The sequence below is a fragment of the Schistocerca piceifrons genome, chromosome 2 (assembly GCF_021461385.2).
Source record: "Schistocerca piceifrons isolate TAMUIC-IGC-003096 chromosome 2, iqSchPice1.1, whole genome shotgun sequence".
NCBI classification, from domain to species: domain Eukaryota; kingdom Metazoa; phylum Arthropoda; class Insecta; order Orthoptera; family Acrididae; genus Schistocerca; species Schistocerca piceifrons.
In genome coordinates this window covers 748,894,144-748,918,827 of record NC_060139.1, presented here as the reverse complement: position 1 = coordinate 748,918,827, position 24,684 = coordinate 748,894,144, and the positions used below count along the sequence as shown (strand labels likewise).

The 24,684-nt window shown below is 42.4% G+C and overlaps 1 protein-coding gene across 1 annotated transcript in view; it reads left to right on the top strand.

Annotated features, from left to right (window-relative positions):
• The first annotated feature begins 481 nt into the window (after positions 1 to 481).
• The window catches only part of LOC124777641, a 43,788-nt gene continuing 19,585 nt past the window's right edge, over positions 482 to 24,684 (top strand). Inside the window, exons 1-2 of the mRNA XM_047253117.1 lie at positions 482 to 572; positions 9,929 to 10,815. Coding sequence (XP_047109073.1) covers positions 9,955 to 10,815 — 861 coding nt within the window. The 5' untranslated portion in view covers positions 482 to 572; positions 9,929 to 9,954. The remainder of the gene's footprint in view (positions 573 to 9,928; positions 10,816 to 24,684) is intronic.

Below are 24,684 nucleotides of genomic sequence, written 5' to 3'. Positions count from 1 at the left end.
ACTGTACAACTTGTGAAATCCAATGCAGGTTCTTATCAATAAGCGATTGTCTATTACATTTTTACTTATAACACTGCCTAAGTATCACTAGAATGGAAAAACTCTAACGCGTTTCAATGAATTAGTGGATAGAAAAGTTGTACTTGTCATCTTCCCAAAGCTGCGTTAGCTGTTCTCATCTTCTAAGACGTAGAATGAGATTTATCTAATGTAGACGATTGATCGAAACCGGTTACAACATTTATTTCCTCATCACAGATGTGAAGGTGTAATAGATGTCAAACGAAACTGACTGTTGTACGCAGCAGCACTGTTTGGCACTGCGGACTTTGTTTGCCGCCTCTCTGCCTCGATACTTACGCAAATTTCATCCCCTCCACACTTTCATATCGCTCTCCCTGTCGCCACAGATACGCCTTCCAACGTAATGAGCACCACATATAATGCAGAACGTCTGTTATCATTGCATCAGAATCCTACTGGCCTGCTCTGGCGCAACAGACCTGCGAACGAAGAGTGTGAAAAATCTAAGACTCAAATCTGCTCCTGACATTTCTTACTTACAGCTAAAGGTTAGTAGCCAATTGTAAAACTCTTTCTAATTTTGACATTTACTACAGTAAAATGTAGCACTTCTTTATGTGCATTGTGTTTGTTTGTGGACTGCGATGTGAGTAATACCACTGGAAGAAGTCTCATGAAAGGGATGTTAAAAAAAGTGTCGCATATCCCTACAGGATGTATATTGGTAGAAACTAAGAGAAAGCTTCCTGTAATTATGTGTCCGGAAACCAATACCTGTTGCCATGTAGGCCAATCTGTCCTCTCATTGCCGTCTTTGTTACATAGAAGTGAAAACAACCATGGGCAGCATTTCTTCGCAGTGAATTACGCACTATCTCTACACAGGGTGGTCAGAAACAGTTTGGAGAGCTTGTAAGGCTATTGCAGGCTAGGTTGTGCTGGGAAAGAATTGTTAAGAAAAAAATTCAAGCAGCCCGCCAGAGACAGTGTCGCCAAACGTGTATTCGTTTGGTTTCCTAAGACCGAACAAGTGAGCGATACAAAAATTGGACTTGGGGCGGTAGTAAGGATCGAGCCCAGACCAAAGGCTTAGGCAGTCTCGTGCCCACCATTTAGGCTACGAGAACAACTGAAATTAGTTGTATCCGGCGGGCCAATTGAATTTGCGCGCACAATGACCTGATTGGCTAACTTCAACGCTAATTAATTTGAAAACGGTGCAACGTATCGTATTTTTTCGTTGACAATTATTTCTCAGCTCAGCTTTCTCTGAAACACTCTTAAAACATTTCAGACTATTTTTTGAGCTCCCCGTGTATAATAGGAAATACCCTGATCGACTGGTCATCATCCAGTCCAAAACGGCTAACGACAGACACTTGAAGTTTTGAGAGAGCGTTGACCTTATACGTTGGCATGTTAAGAATGGATTTTTCGAAATTCCAGCCCTAGGGGTTGAAATGGGGAATGAAGGATTTTTGAAAATACACTATGTGATCAAAAGTATCTGGACACCTGACTGAAAATGACTTAAAAGTTCGTGGCGCCCTTCATTGGTAATGCTGGAATTCATTATGGTGCTGGCCCACCCTTATCCTTGATGACAGCTTCCACTCTCGCAGGCGTACGTTCAATCAGGTGCTGGAAGGTTTCTTAGGGAATGGCAGCCCATTCTTCACGTAATGCTGCACTGAGGAGAGGTATCGATGTCGGTCGGTGAGGCCTGGCACGAAGTCGACGTTCCAAAACATCCCAAAGGTGTTCTACAGGATTCAGGTCAGGACTCTGTGCAGGCCAGTCCATTACAGGGATGTGCACAGGCTGTGCATTATGAACAGGCGCTCGAACATGTTGAAAGATGCAATCGCCAACCCCGAATTGCTCTTCAACAGTGGGAAGCAAGAAGATGCTTAAGACATCAATGTAGGCCTGTGCTGTGACAGTGCCACGCAAAACAACATGAGGTGCAAGCCCCTTCCATGAAAAACACGACCACACCTTAACACCACCGCCTCCGAATTTTACTGTTGGCACTACACATGCCGATAGATGACGTTCACCTGGCATTCGCCATACCTACACCGTGCCATCGGATTGCCACATTTTGTACCGTGATTAGTCACTACACACAACAAAATGCTTTATTATTCCAGTCTCTGATCACAAATGAATTCTTTAGACGATGACCGGTTTCAGTCTGTAATGACCATCTTCAGATCTTTTTTACACCATGTCCTACAGTGATACGGCCATAATGGCATCGTCAAAACATATAATCAGCATAGCATCGTCACATAGATTTAAAATATGGTGTAGAATAGGCCACATCGTCCACATAGTGATTATTGCCAACTAGCTACTGAGGTACCAATAATCATTATGTGGACGATGTGGCCTATCCTCAGTCCGGAACCGCGCGACTGCTACGGTCGCAGGTTCGAATCCTGCCTCGGGCATGGATGTGTGTGATGTCCTTAGGGTAGTTAGGTTTAAGTAGTTCTAAGTTCTAGGGGACTGATGACCACAGCTGTTAAGTCCCATAGTGCTCAGAGCCATTTGAACCATTTGGCCTATCCTACACCATATTTTAAATCTATGTGGCGATGCTATGCTGATTATATTTATATGTTTTGACGATGCCATTATGGCCGTATCACTTTAGGACATGGTGTAAAAGAGATCTGAAGATGGTCATTACAGACTGAAACCGGTCATCGTCTAAAGAATTCATTTGTTATCAGAGACTGGAATAATAAAGCATTTTACAGTATTGGATCACTGTTTGTACAAGCGATTATGTCGCAGTTGGTGAAACTGCACACAACATTTTTCGAATGTTTAATCGTCCAATATTTACGCTCCTTACACCAAGCGAGGAGTCGAGTAGCATTTACCAGCGTGATGGGTGGCTTATGAGCAGCCGCTCGACCATGAGATCCAAGTTTTCTCACCTCCTGCGTAACTGTCAAAGCACCTGCAGTGGATCCTAGTGCAGTTTGGAATTCCTGTGTGATGGTCTGAATCGATGTCTGCCTATTACACGTTACGACCCTCTTCAACTGTCGGCGGTCTCTGTCAGTCAACAGACGAGGTCGGCCTGTACGCCATTGTGCTGTACGTGTCCCTTCACGTTTACACTACGTTATCACATCGGAAACAGTGGACCTAGGGACGTTTAGGGGTGTGGAAATATCGAGTACAGACGTGTGACACAAGTGACACCCAATCACCTGACCACATTCGAAGTCTGTGAGTTTCGCGGAGCGCCCCATTCCGCTCTTTCACGATGTCTAATGATTACTGAGGTTGCTGATATGGAGTACCTGACAGTAAGTGGCAGCACAATGCACCTAATATGAAAAACGTATGTTTTTGTGGATGTCCGAATACTTTTGATCGCATTGTGTATGTCGCTGTTATGGCAATCTTGTAGCAAGAACTGCGAAAGTAGATATTTACTTTCTCGGTCAGAAATAAAAGAAAAAGCGTTTTTAGAATTCTTCGAATTTCAACCCATAAGGGGGTGAGATAGTGAGTGAAAAATAGTTCTTGAAAAGAAATCATCAGTAAAGAACTACTACAGCATTTTTAAAGCTCCGTATATGAAAATTTGTACTATGCGTCTCGGTTAGAAATAAAAATATACATGATTCTGGAAATTCAATCCCTAATGGGATGAAATAGGACCTGGTTGATTCTTTGACTTATTATCGCCCGTCCCAAACCACGACGGATAGAAACTTGAAATTTAGAGAGGGTGTTAATCTTATACTGTAGGCACCGTTTAAGAAGTGTTTTTCGAAATTCCACCCCTAAGGGGATGAATCAATGGGTCAAAGATTTTTTGAAAATATATCGCTGTTAAGACAATTTTGAAGCTAGAACTACGGAAATTGGTATTTGGTTTTACACTGTTTGCGCAGAGTGTTCATTTATGTATGAGCAATGGGTGTAACAACACAAAAGTTCGATTACATGAAAAAAAACTGTATAGGCCATACAGTCGACGTGAGCGAAGCAGCGTGCGCAAGCTAGTTTCATAGTATCTGGCTCCACTAGAATTGGGTCACGTGCATTAGACACGCTCCTGTAGCGTCTACACATTGTGAATGGTTTGGACATACTCTGATGGCTTTTAACGTCCCCACAGCGAGAAATCCAACGAATTCAGGACGATGAATGGGAAGGCCATGCTACCATGCCTCCCTCGACCAATCCATCGCCCATGAAATGTAGCGTGTCAGATATTCAGAACGTGCCTCTGTACATAGGCCTAGGAGATGGCAGAACGCCGGCCGCGGTGGTCTCGCGGTTCTAGGCGCGCAGTCCGGAACCGTGCGACTGGTACGGTCGCAGGTTCGAATCCTGCCTCGGGCATGGATGTGTGTGATGTCCTTAGGTTAGTTAGGTTTAAGTAGTTCTAAGTTCTAGGGGACTAATGACCACAGCAGTTGAGTCCCATACTGCTCAGAGCCATTTGAACCATTGATGGCAGAACGAAATCTACGTCACATGCAAGCCATCTTCCTTCAGTTCAGAGTCCTGAGGCGCCATATTGGCTTCCAGTTGAAGCCCATATGTACGTAGGCCGTTTCTGAGCGCCAGGAAATTGAGGATCTCTCAAAAACCCGTCGTTAAATGTGTGATTCGACGTAATAAAACGACGATAAACGTCATATTCGTTGTTAAGGAATTATTGTAGCTTTCATTCCGTACTATGAGAGTATGTATGCTGTTTGAAAGTAATGGCACGGATCCATCAGAAGCTCATTGTTCTTGCTACAATTTGTCATAATTAAATTTTAGTTAGTAACACAGCTATGATTAAAGCTCCCAGGAGATGGTAAGATGCTAGCAATAGTGACTATTGTGAATTTGTGTATTAAACCAGGTCCTAGAAACGACGGAGAGGCTTCGTCCTGCCGTAGTCCTCAGTGGTTCACAACCCGACAACAGGCCACAGCAGTCCACCCACCCCACCACCGCCCCACACCGAACCCAAGGTTACTGTGCGGTTCGGCCCCCAGTGGACACCTCCCCCCTCCCCCCATGACGATCCCCAAGCCTGGAAAAGGCACATCAAGATCTCGACAGATAAACCTGCTCTGTGGAGCATATTTTTGTCTCCAACAAAAGTTGTTTCTTATTACGTAATCTATCAATCCTAGACATTTGTTTTTGCGCCAGATGTCTAGGATTGATAGCTCACGTAATAGGGAACAACTTTTGATAGAGAAAAATTGTTTCCTGATGCTTCCCGGCGACGCTTGGCGCATTCAATATGATAGTGTTGCCTGTAAGTCAAACATCTGCGCCACGTGAAAGCAGATAGGCCGAGCTTCTAAAATATCTTTCTCCACTTAGAGACACTCATATTCAAGATATTCTCGTTAAAAGTCACTCTATCAATTTGCTGGGGTAGTTAGTGTACACATGCAGCACATTGTTAGTAGTTCGGTGCAGTCTCGTCGCTCGAGGTCCAGTGAACTCAATAAAACGACACCTGGGTCAAAACTTATATCGAAAATTGGTGTACTTACAAATAAAAACAATGTATCTGGCAGTTCTGTATGTGAACCGTCGTGCGTTACGCAGATATGTAGAACCTCGAGGTCGTCCTTGACGTCTTGAACAATACCTTCAAAAGAGTTTCTCAACACTTTTAAGCAAATGTTCATTACTCTTGTGCCAACATCGAGCCACATGGGACTTGATTATTCCGCGTAATTAGTTGTCTGACCTGTTAAGTCCGGGATTCCTGGTGGCCATTTCAATGGGAATGGAAATGCTGCTGAACCACGCCCAATCCATCGGTCTCGAAATTCTGCGTCAAGAAACTCAAACACCTGAAGAGGAAAGGGTGCTGTAGCTCTATCCTGTTGTAATTTGAAGTAAAATAATGGAAGAAAACAGGCAAAATATGGACAGAGCAAAGGAGACAGGAACACAGCCTAAGAATGAAGAGGCTTTGGGAACAGAAAGAGAAGACGGAAACAAGAAAAACACATGTAACCACGTCTGTGACATGACCGAGTAAGAATATCCATTCACGTGCGTTTCGAAAAATATGGCCCAAAGACATTCTGGCCCATGATGCGGGCTCCTTTCCAACTCTTTGATATAATAGGCATTTTTCTTAGACCAGGAAACTGCTTTCCTTCTGTGTGAACTGCCATATGCCTTACAGTCTAGGCTGACGAGCCGTCCAAGTCTTTCCGGGACAAGTCCCCGTTTTTCACGTAAATGTCCTGGTGTCCCGAGAAAATCATCCGGGACTCATAACTGTACCGGTTTTTAGTCTAGAAACAAAATAGGTTTAATAATAGTTCCAAATCATTAAATATTTGTGAAAAACCAATGTCCCAGAAGTAGGACGTTATAGAAATATATTTTCACAACATATACCGCATTTGGTTTAAATCGTTTTATTCATAAAGAAAGAGAAAGACGTATGTTGGAAAGAAAAGCAGTTATTACTTATCCGCTGTCTCTAGCTTGCCAATCTTCCACATTATGGCCAAAGAGACAAGTAAAACCAAAACCAATGGAGGCATAAATGACCATCATTTAAACCATTTTTCCTAACGGGACTGCAGCCATGTGGAAATAAATTTTGTGAAGAATGTGAGCAACACTGCATTTGTTAGCGGTGCTTATGGAATATTGTTTGGCATGTTATGCATGCTTGTCCTGACAGCGGTTAAGGGTAGCGCATTGTTGGTAGATTTCACTTACTCAGTCACAAAGCTTCAAGTCTGTCGGGTCTGGAACAACTGAACAACAGTTCTGATTTATAAGTCGACGGAGGATCAACTCTGCGGACAAAATTACTATACTACTGTTAGTAGTGAGAGAGTGTGAATATTAAACTCAGAAAGTGTGGCGTCTGATGAAAATGCCCAAACGGAAGTTTTCAATTAATGAAGCGTTTAAGAAAGTATTTCCATTTTTTAAGGAAAGTGACCTAAATGATAAGGTTGGGTATCCGATATACAGATCGGTGTTTAGTGCAGGTCCCCACGGGAGGAGTGACATAAGAGATCACCTCCAAAATAAGTGCAAGGAAGCGCCATCTGGATCTACAAGTAGAAAGAGGATGAATTCGTTTTTTTAAGGATGCCTGATTTAAAACCGCCTGCTGAAGAAGGTATCTTTGCGTATAATGCCATCTGTCACAGCCATAGCTTTAGATAAAATGACTATACTTTTTCTTTGATCAGTAAGGTTTTCGAATGACCGAAATATTGTTGTGCTAGAACTAAAAATGGAGCAATTGTTATTAATGTGTTTGCCTCCCATATTCTTACAGTAATAACTAATTAATTACTAAAACAAAGTATGTTTCTATAATGACTCATGCATCAAATCACAAAGCAATGAAAATGATTCGATTAGTGATTCGATATTACATTCGTGGTTTCGCTTAAAAGTAAAATTTTTGGATATTAGCGATGTTCCATACGAAACAGCTGATACACAAATTCAGTGTAATGAGAAAATTTTTCGTTTAATGGACGAAGTAAAAACATGAAAATACTAGCTTTGTAGGACCCCACAGTAATAGAACACAGCATGTTTATCAAAAACTTCAAGCAAAATTAAATAAATCATTTAGGTTGTTGGCTGTGGGGCTTATGTTTTGCACTGCAATATTCAGTCAGCAGCGGAATGTTTGTTAATTGATGTTGAAGTGATTCTGTTCAAACTTTCCAAATATTTTGAAACATATACTGTTGGAACCCGCGCTTTAAAAGAATTCTATGAGTTTATTGGCGTTGAATACAAGTCTCTGTTAAGTAACAGTCTGTTCTTCCTGCGTTGCGGAGGACCCTGGATAGTTTTGAAGGAGTTCAGTCATACTTTTTGTCCTATGACAACTGCCCTCAAATTTTGGATTTCTTCTCTAACAGTCATTCACCATTATGATTGATATTAGTAGCAGCTAAATTATAAGTTTTTGTTGCTACCATTAAACGAACTGAGAGTCAAAAATATCTCACTCACCGAAACTTCTGACTTAATTGACAATCTCACACAAAATTTAATTTCTAGAAAGGTCGACAGATTCTTAAGAACCGCCTTTAAGGAAAATCCTTCCAAAATTTTTTGATGACTGTGTGAATTACATAAAATACCGGACTTGAAGTCAGTGTTCAAACCTTCAGGTTATTTCTTGGATTCGTTGCAATAATCTACCCCACTGGACTAACGTTCAGGATTCACTTAGGTTCTTACCTCAATATGGTATTCTTCAGTCTGCTTTCAATGGGAACTCACTATTCGATAAGTTCTAACATGTTAAGAACATAATGGAAAAGCATATTAAACATTGGGTGATAAAGAAGTGCTGCTTGAAGAAAGGGGGACTGCTATACTTAAAAAATGTGAAACTCTTTATGTTTCTGTGGGGCGTGTAGAGAAAATATAAATTTAGCGTTATATCTGCCAAGTACAAATGCAGCAGTAGAAAGGGTTTCCAGTCTGATTAAAATCTACTGGCATGATGAAAAAGGAAGTGCTAGTTTTGATACAATGACAGCTATTGCTAGTGTGAATACTCATTTCAGTCTATCTTGCACAGAATTTTATGATTATCTTCGTTCTAACAAGTAATTGCTAGTATCAAATCATTCTTCTGGTAAATACAGCAAAGATAAATCTTAGGATGAAATGTATAATTTGTGTCTTATTACTGATTAGTATTATTGCATAGTTATTAAGATTAACAAATTGTACATATTTGAAACAGTGACTAAACATTGGAAAAAAATATGTCCGAGCTATTGCAATAAATAAGTATATATGGCCCTTTTTTATTTCCAAAGAAAACATTTTTATTTATATGTACTGTACCTACATTTTCCTTTCCATTTCACAAAATGAAGATACATTCTTGCTACGGCTTTTTCAGCTGCTGCTTCATCGAATCCCTAGTATCGATTTCGTAATAGCACGGTAACTGACAAGAAATGTAAGCATTGTGAAGTAAGGAAATTAAGTATTGGGTATGAGCACAAGTGTCCCGGCTTTTTGCCTTTGAAATCTGGTCAGCCTAGCACAGTCTCCAGAGAGTAACGGTCGTGAGCGAGACACAGCGTTTGGAAACTGAGTGAACAAACACGGCAGACTGCAAACTTCTGCTCCATGCCGTCGTCAGTTAATTATTTCACAAACATCGGTACACATTCTTTGATTTTCAAATGTCATGCATTGTAGAACGCAGTTATTCAAGTTCAGCTGCTCTCTTGTCAACAACTTTTACATAATTCTTATCATACGAATCAATTTCTGATGAATCATCAGCTGAACATTTCTCTTCATTGATGTGTGATAATTCACTCACCTGATAACCATGATAACTGGTGCTAAATTAGCTTATTATATCCCTTTCGTTTTTATTAATAAAATTATTTTCTGGGTCTATACGCAATAGTTCTTTCTGTCTCCAGTTAAAGCTGACACCCACATGACACAAATTATTCGTCGACAGTGTAACGGTGTCTGCTTTACATCAGCCGTCCACCATCAGCCATAGGTTCACAGCTGAATTAATATAATCAGAACAATGTAATTTTGACTACAACGCTTTTCACCAGCTTCAAATGACGGATACGAATCAAACAACTACTTTTCTTCCACTTACACAAAGTGAAAGGGGGTACAGGGATTTGTTGGGCCACATGTACATAATGTGTGGAATGGGAAGAGTGTGGTATGTGTGTGTGTGTGTGGGGGGGGGGGGGGGCATCAGAGAGAGAGAGAGAGAGAGAGAGAGAGAGAGAGAGTTATGATTACAGCAGGTAGTTTGTTTTATTCACTACCCCCTTTTTCATTTTGCATCTCTGCAAAATATAGAGCCATTTGCGTATGCATTTTACCATGCAGTGTTTTATTCTGTCTACAGATTCGATTCGGAGGCAAGCTAACAACATGGAATCATCAACTGATACACGAGTGCCGCCACCTTCATGGATAAATCGCGATTTCATAGAATCAGCTTTGAAGAATGCAGAACGAAAGAAAATTACCGTCGATTCCATAAACGTCAAGTATGCAAATCCTGAAGGAGTTGGCTATACAAGCCTGATGTTCAGACTCACTGCCTCTCTGAGATATGAAAATAGTGAGGAGATACAGAAGAAAACCCTAATAGTGAAAACCACTCTTGAGTCAGGTGAACTGAAGGATCTAGTAGACAAAATAGATGCGTTCAAGTTCGAGGCAGAGATGCTACATGATGTTGTGCCACAGGTCCACGAGCAGTTGGTAGCGCTGGAGGGAGATGAGTTCCGGCCATTGGCAGCCAAGTGCTACCAATGGGGCCGGCAGCCCGCGGCTTTCCTCGTGCTGGAGGACCTATCAGCGGCCGGCTTCAGGTTGGCTCAGGGTGGCCAACCGCTAGACCTCCAACACTGCAGAGTCGCACTGCGGGCATATGCCCGACTCCATGCCTCTTCAGTCTACATGCTCAGCAAACAGCCGCAATACAAGGACACGTTCCGTTTTCACTTGTTCACAGACAAAGACGCTCTGCAATTTGTGGGATCTCTATGTAAAAAGATAATGACAGCCCTAGCGAATGAGTTTGATAAATCTCCTGGCTACGAGCAATATGGAGAAAGATACAGGACATTTGCTGACCGATTACTCGATGTTGCGAGTGAAAGAATGGAGCAGATCAGGAATCAAACAAAGCTTCTGGTATTGGCCCACGGTGACTGCTGGAAGAACAACATGATGTTTAAGTATGTGAATGGAGAAGTTTCAGAAGTCCGACTAGTTGATTTTCAGGTGAGAATGATGTTTCCTTGTTCAGTAATATCAGTGCTCATCTCACTAATCATATTTCGTAATTTATTTCTACAAATGTCTGGGCAGAACGTAACATAAACTATTTGGTTTAAGTTGTGACGAGAGTTGTTATCATCCTCAGTAACTTGCTGAATATGCTGTTGCCTATATGAATAGAATTAACTAACTAGAGTCAGAATTTCTAGATTTTCGAAATGTTTCTTATTTAACACGGACCGACGCTTACTACAGCAAAATTTGTCTGTATGGGAAAGGTATCTAGGGTTTCGACTGATTTAAAGCTTCTTGGCTTGCAGAATCATTATGTCATCCAGGATAGGGACTCATCTGCCGGAGTGACATGACAGTCACTTATTGATATGCAGTATTTGATTATTCTTCTGCTTAATTCTTGGCTGTTTTTGAGGAGGGTACAAGGTTTCATAACTAATGAAGATGGCCTCACATTATTTTGTTAGAAACGATCAGGCCCAGGTGTTCGTCCCATGGTCCAGTTTGACCGTTAGAGGTGAATCGCAATGGACTCAAAGAAGTGACGTGGTTCCCCAGGGCACTGCAGTTTGCGGAAGTCGAGAGCGGTAACCCTTTGCTCCATACTTTGACACTCTACACTCAGTCGCCAAATGTCAGCGGCTTTCTCCTTTCAAGACAGTCTGCCCCTAAGCCACTGCAAGTCCCTAGTTTATCAATGAGCATGACGAATACACTTTCCTTCACGCTGATCTAGGAATGGGCTGTACTCAGTCAGCGTGAGAAAATTTGTTGCCTTTCATTCCAGATTTTGTTATCCAGTCACATGGGTCTTCCCCGCCATTGTGTTTCAGTGCGAAGGGAACACGGCTAGCAAATGATACCAACCTCTTGCATTTTAAGATGCCTTCTGGAGGCCCAAAATGGAACATTTCTACAGGCTTCCACAGTATTCACGCATGCATGTAAAGTGAAATACTCGCTGGTCACTTTGCCAATGGCTGGGAGTCGAGTTTTCCATGAAGTGGGAAGTTGGTTTTGATAAAGCACAGTTGGAATCACGTTCGGGGTGACGTCATCTGGGACATCCGTTGTCCTGAGGTCGTCGGGGGCAGCCATTTTCTGTAGGCCAACTTGACCGTCGTTATCTGGTGCTGATTGGCGCGTTTCGTCACATATTTGCTGACCTTGGAGAGTTTTAAGTGTCGTTAATTTTCGCGAAAGCTTAATCCACTTTCTGACCAGCTCGCAATTTGTCAGATTTTACTACGCAACTTGTGTTGTTTGATTAGTTGTTTTTGTGTGATTTCTGTACTCGTTAACTTTGCTTTCGTGAGCTGCACAGAGTTGGAAAGCATGTTACGTTTTCCCCACCAGCCTTCCAATTAATTTCGTACCTGAAGTTTGAGGGTAACTGGCTCCAGAGCCCTTGTGAAATTTTTAAACGAAATCATTCTCCTTTAGGCTGTTAAAACATAATTTATTGCGATTGCAATTTTGACACGTGGTCATTTTCAAGCACTCTGCAGACAATCAGTCGTCAAACATAATACAATAAATGTGAAACTGACAAATGTTGAAAGTGCAAATTCAAAGCTATGTACGTACGTAGGATGTTGTGACCCGTTCAATAAAACATATTAAGCTGTGACATGCTATGTAAGAGTAGTTGCATTTGATTTTATAAATTTGTCTGCTGTTTTATAGGCTATTCACATTTGAAATAGACGGAAACCGCGTCTGTCAGTGCCGCACGGAGAAACGTTGCGATGAGTCAGGGAGGGGCTGCACACTTCATGGCGAGCCCCAAACCAAAGTGCGCTCTTAGTGGGAAAGATCAATACCACATGGAGAATTTTTTAGTCTCACGTAAAGACAGTTTTCTCAAAAGCATGTCCGACGAGGCGGAAGTTAGGGTTGTTAAATGGCAGCTTGACGGAGGAGATAACTGAGAAATTTAAAGCAGCGAGACGCATGAGCGAACCGTACTGTCAAATCAGTCCGTTTGAAAGTGGGAGGACCCGTTACTGGCATGACAGAGGACCCATTACTGGCATGACAGAATGTGACGCATCCATCTGGGCAATTGCTGCTCGTGTGGGACGAAGTGTTTCGGCAGTTCAACGGGTGTGTGCAGAACGGTTCACGGAAGACAGTAGAACACGATAACATGGATTAGGTCGCACCACCCAGAACACCCTCCGAGGAGATCAACACCTCATCCGAATGGCATTGAAGGACAGATCTGTGTCCTCCTCGGCTCTGGCGCAACAGTCGAATATTGTAACACATCGTACACTGTCAGGTGTGATAGTCAGTCGCCTTTAATTACGGCATGGGTTACGTCTGCGTCGGTCACTCCTCCGCCTACTTTTGACGAATGTGCGGAAACATGCTACACGGCAATGGTGTACGGAACGATGTTACTGGGGACAGGCATTGCATCAGATAGTGTCTTCAGACGACTCCACTTCCTGTTTGTTTGAGTCATGGCCGTGCTTTGGTTCGCCGCAGACAGGGGGAGCAGCATCACAGTGACTGCATTTGCACAAGACATACACCACAAACTCAAGGCCATATGTTGTGGGATGCTATTCAGTGCAACCACAAATCACAACTGGTACGTGTCCAGGGTACTGTGATCATTGTGACCTACGTGAATGACATTCTGCGACCCATAGCCATATGCTTTCTGTGCTGCATCCCAGACGCCATTTTTCAGCAAGACAATGCACGACCGCATGTGGCTGCACGAACACGCGCCGTCTTGGTGTCACAGCATGTCCGTCTTTTTCCCTGGCCCGCCTGATCGTCACACTTGTCGTCAATCGAAAATGTGTGGGATACGGTAAAATGAAGGTTGCAGCAATGTGACCCAGTGCCAACCAACACAGATGAACTTCGGGTCCAGGAGAAAGCAGCACGGACGGCTATACCACAGGACGCCATTCGCGCCATTAAGCGTCGATGACATCACGTATGGCAGAAGTTGTCAGGGCCCATGGCGGAGCCTGTGCCTACTTGGCAACAGGACACATGCTAAACCGAAGTGACTGATAATGTACATATCCTGTGAATATGAACGTCCTGTCGCTAGTCGTTCAAGTTGTTCTCTTTTTTTTTTACATGAGTGTACTTCATCATAGCTGATCCTATGAAAATCTACCCTTGGCATACGAAATTCACACGACCGACAACTCATTAAGACAGAGCCGAACACACGAAGAAGACCTGCGGTGGGGAGAACAACAGACGCGATTGCAGTTTTTGTTTCTCATGCTGCAACCAGTGTATTCACTCGGAAAGAGTACCGAACACAACACTGCACAAGTCAGAACATGGAATCTCACTGTGATGTGCGTGCTGTTAGTGCAAATAAACAATCGAATAAATGAATTATACATCGGGTGCCTCCATACAAAAATAAACACGACAGTAGAAGCTAATCAAATTACAAAAATGGTTAAAATGGCTCTGAGCACTATGGGACTTAACATCTGTGGTCATCAGTCCCCTAGAACTTAGAACTACTTAAACCTAACTAACCTAAGGACATCACACACATCCATGCCCGAGGCAGGATTCGAACCTGCGACCGTGGTGGTCACGCGGTTCCAGACTGAAGCGCCTAGAACCGCACGGCCACACCGGCCGGCAATCAAATTACAAATTAAACTAACATAATATAATCAAACCATAAAATCCGAAACCACCTCCTTCCATCATGAATTAAACCACAGGATTAATTACAATAAAACTTTACGCACCATAAACATACATACAAAAGTAAACTTCCCAGGAACTTAACTTCTGTGTACGAACAGGCTACCAATTTTACACCTGCAACTGAATCTTCGAAACAAACACATTTCCTATTTGCGCCAGTATTCAGGTCAGTGAATTCGTGTTGGTAACTGATGTTACCAACATATTTGGCCAGAAAGTCTACGACCAACAAAATGCTTGTAGACAGATTAGGCATTACAAAAAAAATCTAGTGGCATATGTGACTCCATCCACGTTTACTTCGAAGATAGCTTAACTTCTGATTGGCATACTGTGACTTCCAGTAGCAATCTTAATTTTTCATGGCTAACTAAATATACAACAACATCATTATTATTTACATGATTTCAAAATGCCTCTGAAACACAATTCCCGTCACTTCTTGTATCGACCAGACAGACTACTGCTGCATTATTGACAACAATATTTACCACACGTTACACTTTTTCAATCAGTTCTTTCCTCAGTTCTGTCTCCGCCGATAAATCACTGTCAGTCTCCTTAAAAACTATCGATCTGCATGGTGTTGACCTTTACGTGGCTTGGAGTTTCAACATCTTCATCACTGGTTCAAATGGCTCTGAGCACTATGGGACTTAACATCTGAGGTCATCAGTACCCTAGAACTTAAAACTACTTAAACCCAACTAACCTAAGGACAGTACATACACCCATGCCCGAGGCAGGATTCGAACCTGCGACCGTAGCGGTCGCGCGGTTCCAGACTGTAGCGCCTAGAACGGCTCGGCCACTCCGGCCGGCCATCTTCCTCATTATTAAACATCTTGTCGAAAGCAGCACAAAATTTTGGCTGACTTTCCCTCCATCTGAACGTCTACTCAAGTCACACTTATCCATTGCTTTCGATTTTTTGCGACAACGAAAGTTGCAGGCACATTTTGCGGTTGGTGCTGTTGCGCAGCGATATCGACGTTGACTCGAGGGCCTACTTGGTTCAGATGCTAATCATTTCTGCAGAACGTACTGATATACATGTCCTGTGAACATGAACGTGCTATCCCTAGTCGTTCAACGTGTCTTCTTTTTCTGAACATGAGTGTATCTGGATGAGAGGATTTGACAGCGCATGGGCTGCATTTGTTGCTTGTCTGACTGACAAGGTGTAAGCCTGCCAAGGCATCACCGCAGTGCTGGATGCGGTGAGCCTACTGTCAACGCACTAACGACGCACACAGCGAGCAGTTCGTCACTGCGAGTGTTGCACTGAGTGTATGTGATGCATAAAACTCTTTATCGAATTTAATTGAATCAGAAAATGAGAACAAATCGTGGACTACGACTGAGAGAAAGATGACACATAAAGCCAGAGAAACTGTTTTTGCAGTTTCATTTTATTGTTTAATCAGGCCGGTTGGAGGTCAGGCACTGATTAATAGAAACTGATGCAGTGTCTTAATATTTGAATGTTCTATGTGTATACAAAGTGTTATTTTCACACACAAACAGGTGCAAACAAAACTTCCTGGCAGAATAAAACTGTGTGCCGGACCGAGACTCGAACTCGGGACCTTTGACTTTCGCGGGCAAGTGCTCTACCAACGGAGCTACCCAAGCACGACTCACGCCCCGCCCTCACAGCTTCACTTCTGCCAGTACCTCGTCTCCTACCTTCCAAACTTTACAGAAGCTCTCCTGCGAACCTGCAGAACTAGCACTCCTGAAAGAAAGGATATTGCGGAGACGTGACTTAGCCACAGCCTGGGGGATGTTTGTAGAATGAGATTTTCACTCTGCAGCGGAGTGTGCGCTGATATGAAACTTCCTGGCAGATTAAAACTGTGTGCCGGACCGAGTCTCGAGCTTCTGTAAAGTTTGGAAGGTAGGAGACGAGATACTGGCAGAAATAAAGCTGTGAGGACGGGGCGTGAGTCGTGCTTGGGGAGCTCAGTTGGTAGAGCACTTGCCCGCGAAACGCAAAGGTCCCGAGTTTGAGTTTCGATCCGGCACACAGTTTTAATCTGCCAGGAAGTTTCATATCAGCGCACACTCCGCTGCAGAGTGAAAATCTCATTCTAGAAACATCCCCCAGGCTGTGGCTAAGCCATGTCTCCGCAATATCCTTTCTTTCAGGAGTGCTAATTCTGTAGGTTCGCAGGAGAGCTTCTGTAAAGTTTGGAAGATAGGAGACGAGGTACTCGCAGAAGTGAAGCTGTGAGGGCGGGGCGTGAGTCGTGCTTGGGTAGCTCCGTTGGTAGAGCACTTGCCCGCGAAAGTCAAAGGTCCGAGTCTCGGTCCGGCACACAGTTTTAATCTGTCAGGAAGTTTCATATCAGCGCACACTCCGCTGTAGGGTGAATATTGCATTCTAAGTGCAAACAAAATTAATTTATATATTATTTCTTTACTTCGTAAATATGTTGTTCTGCCAAGTTTTAAAATATTACGCTAACAAATTCATATATGTTTACATTAGGATACTAAATATGCACCGCACAGGATGACCTTACCAGTGCACAGAATGTAACGCTCTTATGTTTATTTATTATATTTTGCTGATTACTTTGTGGATAACTTCGATAAGCTGTTTTTATTCATGGTGCTGCTTCCCTTATATTGGTCACTGCGTAAAAGGTAAGGACAGCTGAGGTATTGTGACATGGCGGACTATTATTTAAGCAGGAGGTTTGGGTATGGGTCGAGAGAGACGTTTGAATGGCACGCCCTCTGTGACGGACTGGCCGTGCGTGGTTTGCATCCCGTGCTAGATGTGAGTGAGGAGTGTCGTCTACTGCCTAGAGAGAGCTCCCTGCTCTAAGTGGTGGCCCTAGTTCTGTGAATGACCGCTGACTGGCGTAACGTCAGCTCCACTGTTCGCGTATGTGCTCGTATAGCATAAACAGTAACTGGTACAATAAGTAACGATATGTCATACAAAAGAGAGGAGCATTACCAATCTGCTGGTGTGCAGATATGAACTGCAATTAAAATATGTTAAAAGATACGGCACCGATAAGTTTTTCATACCTACAGTTCAAATGGCTCTGAGCACTATGCGACTTAACTTCTGAGGTCATCAGTCGCCTAGAACTTAGAACTAATTAAACCTAACTAACCTAAGGACATCACACACATCCATGCCCGAGGCAGGATTCGAACCTGCGACCGTAGCGGTCACGCGGTTCCAGACTGTAGCGCCTAGAACCGCATGGCCACACGGGCCGGCCGCTTGCATGGCATGGACCCGACTAATGTGTGAAGTAGTGCTGGAGGGAAATGATATCACGTATCCTGAAGGGCTGTCCATAAATCCGTAACAGTAGGAAAGGAGTGGAGATCTCTTCTGAACAGCACGTTGCAAGGCATCCCAGATACGCTCAATAATGTTAGTGTCTGGGGAGCTTAGTCGCCAGCGGAAGTGTTTAAACTCAGAAGAGTGTTCTAGGAGTCTTTCTGTAGCAATTCTGGACGTGTGGAGTGTCGCATTGTCCTGCTGGAATTGTTCAAGCCTGTCAGAATGCACAACGGACATGAATGGATGCAGGTTATCAGACAGGACGCTTGCGTATGTGTTACCTGTCAGAGTTGTACCTAGACGTATCAGGAGTCCCATATCACTCTAACTGGACACACCTCACACCATTATAGAGCCTCTACCAGCTTGAACAGTCCCCTGCTGAAATGCAGGGTCCATCGATTCATGAGGCTGTCTCCATACCCTTTCACGTCCATCTGCTCAATACAGTTTCAAACGAGACTCGTCCGACCAGGCAACATGTTTACAGTCATCAACAGTCCAATGTCAGTGTTGATTGGCCCAGATGAAGCTTAAAGCTTTGTGTCATGCAGTCATCAAGAGTAGACGAGTGGGCCTTCTACTCCGAAAGCCCATATGGATGATGCTTCGTTAAATAGATCGAACGCTGAAACTTTTTGATAGCCCAGCATTGAAATCTGCAAGAATTTGCGGAAGGATTGCACTTCTGTCACGTTGAACGATTCTCTTCAGTCGTCGTTGGTCCCGTTCTTGCAGGATCTTTTTGCCGGCCGCAGCGATGTCAGAGATTTGATGTTTTTTCGGATCTCTGATATTCATGGTACACTCGTGAAATGGTCGTATGGGACGCTACCTACCATCGCCACCTCGGAGATGCTGTGTCCCATTGCTCATGCGCCGACTATAACACCGCGTGCAGACCTACGTAAATCTTGATAACCTGCCATTGCAGCAGCAGTAACCGATCTAATAACTGCGGAAGACACTTGTTGTCTTACACAGGCGTTGCCGACCGCATGCCGATGCCAGTTTCTTTTGCGCTTCAGTGAATTTAATGTATAGAAGAGATCTAGCGTTCAGTCAACAGTTCTCAGCGAGGCGCTTCGAGTCAAATATTCACATGATTTGCTGCATAATTAATTAAGCGGTGAGAAGCATTTAAATGGATCTTATTTGAAAATTGATATTACGTCTGATACAATACGAGTATACATCCAGGAAGGCAGTATAAGTCGGTGAAGGTCGTTACACAATATACTCAACCTTCAGTACTTCAATTTTATAATTTTTATTTTGTGTTTTATTAATTGTTTATAAAATTTGCGTAGTTTTGATCATTACTCAAGACATATCTCAATTCTGAATAGTGCATTGGAAAGAGGAATAAAAGTCCGATGAGAAAGTGGTGACATATCCATAAATGCCGTAATATTTGACTGTACGAAGAGAATGAATTATTTTCAAGTACTTCAGCGACGTTTTGTAATTGTTTGAATTTGAAAATTTTGGATGAATTGTCGCACGTGGAATTAAATGCAGGATATGGATTTGGATTTGAATTTTAGTGAGCATCTAGTGGCGCAATTACATTGTCAGTAATACTTATGTGTGGAAAATGTAAATTACGGTGGTTAAACCACGAAACTCGTTAAGTGACATAGGTGTTAGATTTTCCGCGAAAGGGTGAACTGAGACCATAAAAGGGCAGCGGTCATCTTACTCGAGGACGGTGTTCGGATCGACTTGGTTGAGCCAACATCTATGTCAGTCTGAACAGTGCACCAGCCACACTCGTTTTGGAAGATAGGAGCTTTTTGGGTCGTCGGTTGTGTGACTTCGATTTATTTCACATGAGTTCGCTGTGGACTAGTCAAAACTTCGATTATTTTCTGCTTCTAGATATGCAGAACTTATGATTTCTCGCGTGAAGTCGAATTCTGACTCTGATTCTGTACAATGAAGTTGGACGTTGACTCATTTTGCCTGTGAGATACTTAGATTATTTCTGCTACTAACTACACATAGGTTATTGCATCGCGTGTCGGTTAGATTCAGTCTGGGTGTGAACTGCTGTGTAATTTATCTTCATTTAACGCTTATCTGTGAACACGATCTGTGTTTTTCCAGTTGTTTTAATATATTTGATTTTGTGTAGTGAATTCGCTAACCACTACATTGCGGACTCCAATCACTTTCTGCTTATTTAACGGAGTAACTGGTTTTACCAGTCTTCGAATTAATGTGAATATTTTGAAGAAAATAAAATTTATTAGTGAAAATATTGAGTTGCGGCTTGTTATTTTGCGTAATTTGCATCTACGTACAGCCTAGTTAGCATTTGTCTTTGCTGTTTAATATGCAACTTACCACTGAGGCTTTCACTTTGCTTTCCACAACTTCAAGCAATAATTGATGTTTCTCGACGTACCTCTTCAATAGGGAGTAGTTTCATTATTATGGGAATTACTGCTCACCACTGCCAAAGCCAGTAAGGAAACTAATTACTCTATCAATTCATTGGGGTTGATGCCTGCTGGTGATTTGCTGCAGAGCGTGTACCAGTTCGGAGCGTCATCATCGTCGTCATCTTCATCATCATCATCAAGATCATCACCTTCTGCTTCTTCTTCTTCCTCATCATAATCATTTTCATTCTCTTCTTTGTGATGGTAATCATTTTTTCTCCAGAATCTCCTCTTTTCATAAATGTACACTACTGCCCATTAAAATTGCTACACCACGAAGATCACGTGCAACAGACGTGAAATTTAACCTACAGGAAGAAGATGCTGTTATATGCAAATGATTAGCTTTTCAGAACATTCACACAAGGTTGGCGCCGGTGGCGACACCTACAACGTGCTGAGGAAAGTTTCCAACCGATTTCTCATAGACAAACAGCAGTTGACTGGCGTTGCCTAGTGAAACGTTGTTGTGATGCCTCGTGTAAGGCGGAGAAATGCGTAACATCATGTTTCCGACTTTGATAAAGGTCGGATTGTAGCCTATCAAAAAATGGCTCTGAGCACTATGGGACTTAACATCTGAGGTCATCAGTCCCCTAGAACTTAGAACTACTTAAACCTAACTAACCTAAGGACATCACACACATCCATGCCCGAGGCAGGATTCGAACCCGCGACCGTAGCAGTCGCGCGGTTCCGGACTGAAGCGCCTAGAACCGCTCGACCACCGCGGCCGGCTGTAGCCTATCGCGATTGCGGTTTATCGTATCGCGACATTGCTGCTCGCGTTGGAAGAGATCCAATGACTGTTAGCAGAATATGGAATCGGTGGCTTCAGGAGGGTAATACGGAACGCCGAGCTGGATCCCAACGGCCTCGTATCACTAGCAGTCGAGATGACAGGCGACTTATCCGCATGGTTGTAATGGATCGTGCAGCCTCGTCTCGATCCCTGAGTCAATAGATGGGGACGTTTGCAAGACAGCAACCATCTGCACGAACAGTTCGACGACTTTTGCAGCAGCATGGACTATCAGCTCAGAGACCATGGCTTCGGTTACCCTTGACGCTGCATCACAGGCAGGAGTGCCTGTGATGGTGTACTTAACGACGAACCTGGGTGCACGAATTGCAAAACGTCAGTTTTTCGGATGAATCCATGGTCTGTTTACAGCATCATGATGGTCGTATCCGTGTTTCGCGACATTGCGGTGAACCCACATTGGAAGCGTCTATTCGTCATCGCCATACTGGCGTATCACCCTGCGTGATGATATGGGGTGCCATTGGTTACACGTCTCGGTCACCTCTTGTTCGCATTGACGGCACTTTGAACAGTAGACGTTACATTTCAGATGTGTTACGACCCGTGGCTCTACCCTTCACTCGACCCCTGCGAAACCCTACATTTCAACAGGATAATGCACGACCGCATGTTGCAGGTCCTGTACAGGCCTTTCTGGATACAGAAAATGTTCGGCTGCTGCCCTGGCCAGCACATTCTCCAGATCTCTCACCATTTGAAAACGTTTGGTCAATGGTGGCCGAGCAACTGGCTTGTCACAATACGCCAGTCACTAGTCTTGATGAACTGTGGTATCGTGTTGAAGCTGCATGGGCAGCTGTACGTGTACACGCCATCCAAGCTGTGTTTGACTGAATGCACAGGCGTATCAAGGCCGTTATACGGCCAGAGGTGGTTGTGCTGGGTACTGATTTCTCAGGATCTATGCACACAAATTGCGTGAAAATGTAATCACATGTCACTTCTAGTATAATATATTTGTCCAATGAATACCCGTTTATCATCTGCATTTCTTCTTGATGTAGCAATTTTAGTGGCCAGTAGTGTGTATTGTTTTCTTTGGTTTTAATGTATTTGTCTTGGTCCATATTCTTTTCGAATAGTCGTAGCACTTGAAAACCGAATTTAAATGCTTTTTCCAGTACAGAGTCAGTTTCAGCATGCCTTTTTTGCGGCACTACCAGTTTCCTGCGGATATTTCGTCGAGATTTCATCAAAACCTGTCCAGCTTTTTTGTATCGAACAGTAGGCATAGGTGGATTAAGGTGTATTTAGCAACAGGTCTGATGGGAAGTTGAAGTCCATGCTTCTTGAATTGCATCCTTTCCTCTGATGAAACCTCCCAAAATTTTTTGTATCTAACTTTGGACACACCTGGATTAAGGTCTGAAATTGAGAATAAAATAATGTTTCCATTAAGTGATGATAAGAGGCTATATATATATTATTTTTTACATATTGATTCACTGTGTTTGTTGTGGAGATGGCAGTAAATTGAAAACCTGGCTCATCTTAAAGTATCACATTGATTAATTTGTATCGAGTATTATTACTAGCAGAATCGGTTTCCATTTAGTGAAAGCATTGATGTATCGAGATGAAATGCATTCCATACGTATTAGCTGTTTTCCTCAGCGAAGAAACAGCTTTTTTTTCTGCTTCGAAATGTTTCTTTTGGTTTTGCGTCTCTGTTTGACTTCTTTCTGTAATTTCTCATGCTGTGTTCACAAGGAAAATCGGGTTGCTATGTCATAACAAGTCACAACAAAACGAACCAACTCGACCATAAGTCATCATTTTGTACAACCGTTGCCCAATACTTTGTGGAGTATGACATGCTTGAAAATTACATCAGTTCTCATGTGCAGATGTCAATAAGTCTAATCACAATGTCAACTATGTAAGCTGAAGCTTGTTCTGCCAAGCTGTGATTTGTTCCAGCAAGCAAAACTGGGATGAGCTTCATCAGACCATGATATTAACGTTGCTGTCTCATTAAAATAAGCATTAAAGAAAGAGGGGAAATTTACTGTGGTGTATAAATCTCGCAAATGGAATTTACTGATTATGATGATAATGAAATAGATGTGAAAATACTATTAATAATTTTTTGATGTTGTGTCCAGATATACATTATCAACATTCCCCCCTTGAATATATATCGACTTGCCTATCAATTTGTTCCCCTGAAAGTGGATCAACTTAATTCAAAAATGTATCACCTTACCCCAAAAATGTGTCAACAGATACTGCGAATCGATCAACTTGCCGCAAAACTGTAGCTACTTGCTCCAAATGTTTTGCCAGAGGAAGTTTACAATGGCTGTGGAAAATAAAGTGAAAGACTCAATGGTAACCTGCACATGAGAACATTAACTCTTACCTAGAAAGATAATGGTAAACTTACTCCACTGAGGCAGATCCTTGCTGACTGAACCAACTTTGGGTAAGATGATGAGGCTAATATTTCCATCTACCCACAGATTTCGTTGGACAATTGCCATTTCATGTATCTACAAAAAGCATTTTCAACCTTATCATGTTGCTGTGGATTCAAAGATGTATGGGTGAACAGGTTCTTTTGAAAATAAAATGTTGTCATTCTTTACTTTCTCAGTGAACTTCATTTAGATCTGCTGTAGTGCCCAGGTGTCTGTTTTGCATCAATTTTTTACTTATTTAGATGAATTTAATGTGTAGAGATCGAGCTATGGCCGTCTGCTAGTATATAATTTATTCAAGTAATGCGTGTATATTTGTAAGCTATACAGACAATTTAGATGTGGAAATATTTAATTTGAATGTCCACAGAGCTAGCAAAGTGTGGTACAGCAACGGAAATTTTGTCACTAGCAAGTGCTACTTAATTTGAAAGCTTTCATCAGTATTGCCAGTACATTTTAATAAGTAACACAGATAATATGGTTGTGAAAACATTTAATTAGAAAGAGTATTTTTAGCTCAAAATCTTACAGTTTTAATTTTGGTGATTTATAATTTTACTTGTGTATTGTAATAGGAACCTACATGTAGTTTTTGTACCCAATAAATGATAAGTAATTTTACTAAAGATTTTGCTTTTGAGATATCGACCCTGACATCTTCTTTGGAGATGTTAGATTTTTGTCACCATCACTGGTCGTTTTATGTGTAAACTTAGCAGAAGCTATCTGCATTTATCCCTAATGTGGATATTCTTTGTGTATGCTTCTTTGACTCAGTGGGTAATTGCCCCTAGTGCATGCTGTTTCAGTCGCATCATGACCCTTACTTACTCCTAATAGCATTTATGTGCTGATTTCAGTTTATGGACCAAAACTCAAGTGCATTAGGATCGCAAACAATGCATCTAAAAAGAGAATAAAATTTTATTTCCACATGATCACACATAGTTTTCTGTGTTAATTATTTTCGAATAAGGTGCCACACAGAGAGGAACCTCACATTCAGCACGCCAATAAGATGTCTCTTTTCTAAGGTCTCTTGTACAGAACGTATGCATTGAAACATACAATACCCAATAAATGGCGAAACATTTTCTAATAATATTTGTTCGATCAGCTCCTCGCCATTTGGTAGCTTTGCAA